A 2,646-nucleotide genomic window follows, 5' to 3' on the forward strand; every position below is an offset into this window, starting at 1 on the left:
TAGAGATCCTAAGCCAGAGAGGAAAAAAATACCTTACCTATAGAGGAACAAAGATTAGAATTATATCTGACTTCTCAGAAACCATGCAAGCAATAGAAGAAAGTAGAGTGAAATATTTAAAGTGCTGAGAGAAAAAAAAAAAACAACCAACCTAGAATTCTGTACTCTGTAAAATTATCCTTCAAAAGTGTAAGAGAAATAAAGACTTCCTCAGACAAAAACTGAGAGAACTTTTTGCCAGTAGACCTGCCATTTCTTTTAAAAAATGGTAAAAGAAGTTCTTCAGAGAAAAGGAAAATAATGTAGGTCAGAAACTTGGATCTACATAAAGAAAGGAAGAATATCGAAGAAAGAATAAGTGAAGGTAAAATCAAAACTTTCAGTTTTCTTATTCTTTTTTTAAAAATGCTATTCTATTCTATTCTATTTATTTATTTATTATATTTGGCTGTTTTGGGTCTTAGTTGTGGCACTCGGGATATTCGTTGCGGCGCGTGGGCTTCTCTCTAGTTGTGGAGTGCGGGTTTTCTCTCTCTAGTTGTGGCACACGGGCTCCAGAGCACGTGGGCTCTGTAGTTTGTGGCATGTGGGCTCTCTAGTTGAGGCACGTGGGCTCAGTAGTTGTGGCGCATGGGCTTAGTTGCCCTGTGGCATGTGGGATCTTAGTTCCCTGACCAGGGATCGAACCCACGTCCCCTACATTGGAAGGCGGATTATTTACCACTGGACCACCAGGAAGTCCCCCAGTTTTCTTATTCTTAATTGATCTAATAGATAACAGTTTGTTCAAATTAATAATAGTAACAATGTATACATATATAATGTATATTTATATATAAGTGACATGAATGACAGCAAAGGGACAGGAGGGAAGGGTTATGATTATTTTGCTATTGTAAGAAACTCATTACCCACGAGGTAGTATACTGTTATTTGAAAGTGGACCTGGATTAGTTGTAAATGTATATTACAAACTCTAGGGCAACCACTAAAAAAACTAAAAAAAGAAGTATAGCCGATATGCTAAGAAAGGAGAAAAAGTGGAATCATATAAAATGCTCAGTTAAAACCATGAGGGACTTCCCTGGTGGCACAGTGGTTAAGAATCCACCTGCCACTGCAGGGAACATGGGTTCGAGCCCTGGTCCAGGAAGATCCCACACGCCGTGGAGCAATGAAACCCGTGCACCACAACTACTGAGCCTGCACTCTAGAGCCCGCGAGCCACAACTACTGAGCCCAAGTGCCACAACTACTGAAGCCACACACCTAGAGCCCATGCTCCACAACAAGAGAAGCCACCGCAATGAGAAGCCCATGCACCACAACGAAGAGTAGCCCCTGCTTGCCGCAACTAGAGAAAGCCCAAGTGCAGCAACAGAGACCCAACGTAGACAAACATTAATAAATAAATAAATTAATTAATTAATTTGAAAAAATAAAACCATGAAAGGCAGAAAAAGTGGAATATAAAAATAGGAATAAAAAAGAAGGGCAATAAATAGAAAACAGTAACAAATATGGTCTAAAGGAACCAATCAAAAGACAGACATTGTCAGAGTGGCTCACAAAAGACCCAGTTATATTTTGTCTACAAGAAACCCACATTAGGAAATGATTTCTTTCCTGGAGGCTGTCAGAGCCTGAGCGTCAGGAACAGGTTAAAGGTTAGATTGTAAGAAAAGGAAATAGAAGCCATGTTTCGAAGACCTGTAGTGCAGGTCCTTCATCAGTTTGTAAGACATGAGTCTGAAATAGCTGGCAGTTTGGTTCTCGAAAGATCTCTGAATCGTGTGCAGTTACTTGGTCGAGTAGGTCAGGACCCTGTCATGAGACAGGTAGAAGGAAAAAACCCAGTCACAATATTTTCTCTAGCAACAAATGAGATGTGGCGATCAGGGGAAAATGAAACACACCAAATGGGTGATGTCAGTCAAAAGACAACGTGGCACAGAATTTCAGTATTCCGACCAGGCCTGAGAGATGTGGCATATCAGTATGTGAAAAAGGGGTCTCGAATTTATGTGGAAGGGAAAGTAGACTATGGTGAATATATGGATAAAAATAATGTGAGACGACAAGCAACAACAATTATAGCTGATAACATTATATTTCTGAGTGACCAGACGAAGGAGAAGGCATAGAGTGGACGATTCTTCTTTGGCCATTGTTTGGTACAGTCTCGTTTCCAAATCTTGATAGTCTTTATAGTTTCTGAGGGCAAGAATTAAAATACTCTATGTAAAAAAAAAAAAAAAAAAAAAAAAAAAAAGAAACCCACATTAAATATGAAGACATAGATTAAAAGTAAGTGGATGGAGAAAGATATTCCATGTTAACACTAATCAAAAGAAAGTAAAAAAAAAAAAAAAAGAAAGAAAAAGAAAGTAGTAGTAGCTCTATTAATTTTAGACAAAGCAGGGATAAAGAGGGGCATTACATAATGATAACATAATATTGTACATTAACAACATTTCAATTTTTAAAAATTAACACAAAACGAATCAAAGACAAGTGTAAGACCTAAAACTATAAAACTCTTAAAGGAAAATATAGGGCAAAATTTTCATGACATGGCATTTGGCAGTGATTTCTTGGATATATCCAAAGTCACAGGCAACAAAAGAAAAAAAAGACAAATTGGAC

At 37.8% G+C, this 2,646-nt stretch overlaps 1 protein-coding gene across 1 annotated transcript; it reads left to right on the plus strand.

Moving 5' to 3' along the window:
* Positions 1-1,616: 1,616 nt before the first annotated feature.
* Positions 1,617-2,247, plus strand: LOC137771584 (single-stranded DNA-binding protein, mitochondrial). The gene has a single exon (XM_068555095.1). It carries the CDS (start codon positions 1,698-1,700, stop codon positions 2,142-2,144), a length of 447 nt encoding a protein of 148 aa, XP_068411196.1. The 5' UTR covers positions 1,617-1,697; the 3' UTR covers positions 2,145-2,247.
* Positions 2,248-2,646: the final 399 nt, after the last annotated feature.

This window comes from Eschrichtius robustus, chromosome 11 (assembly GCF_028021215.1).
Source record: "Eschrichtius robustus isolate mEscRob2 chromosome 11, mEscRob2.pri, whole genome shotgun sequence".
Lineage (NCBI taxonomy): Eukaryota > Metazoa > Chordata > Mammalia > Artiodactyla > Eschrichtiidae > Eschrichtius > Eschrichtius robustus.

Excerpts from the sequence above, each read along its gene's own strand:
- LOC137771584 (XM_068555095.1), top strand. The coding sequence starts at position 1,698 with ATGTTTCGAAGACCTGTAGTGCAGGTCCTTCATCAGTTTGTAAGACAT.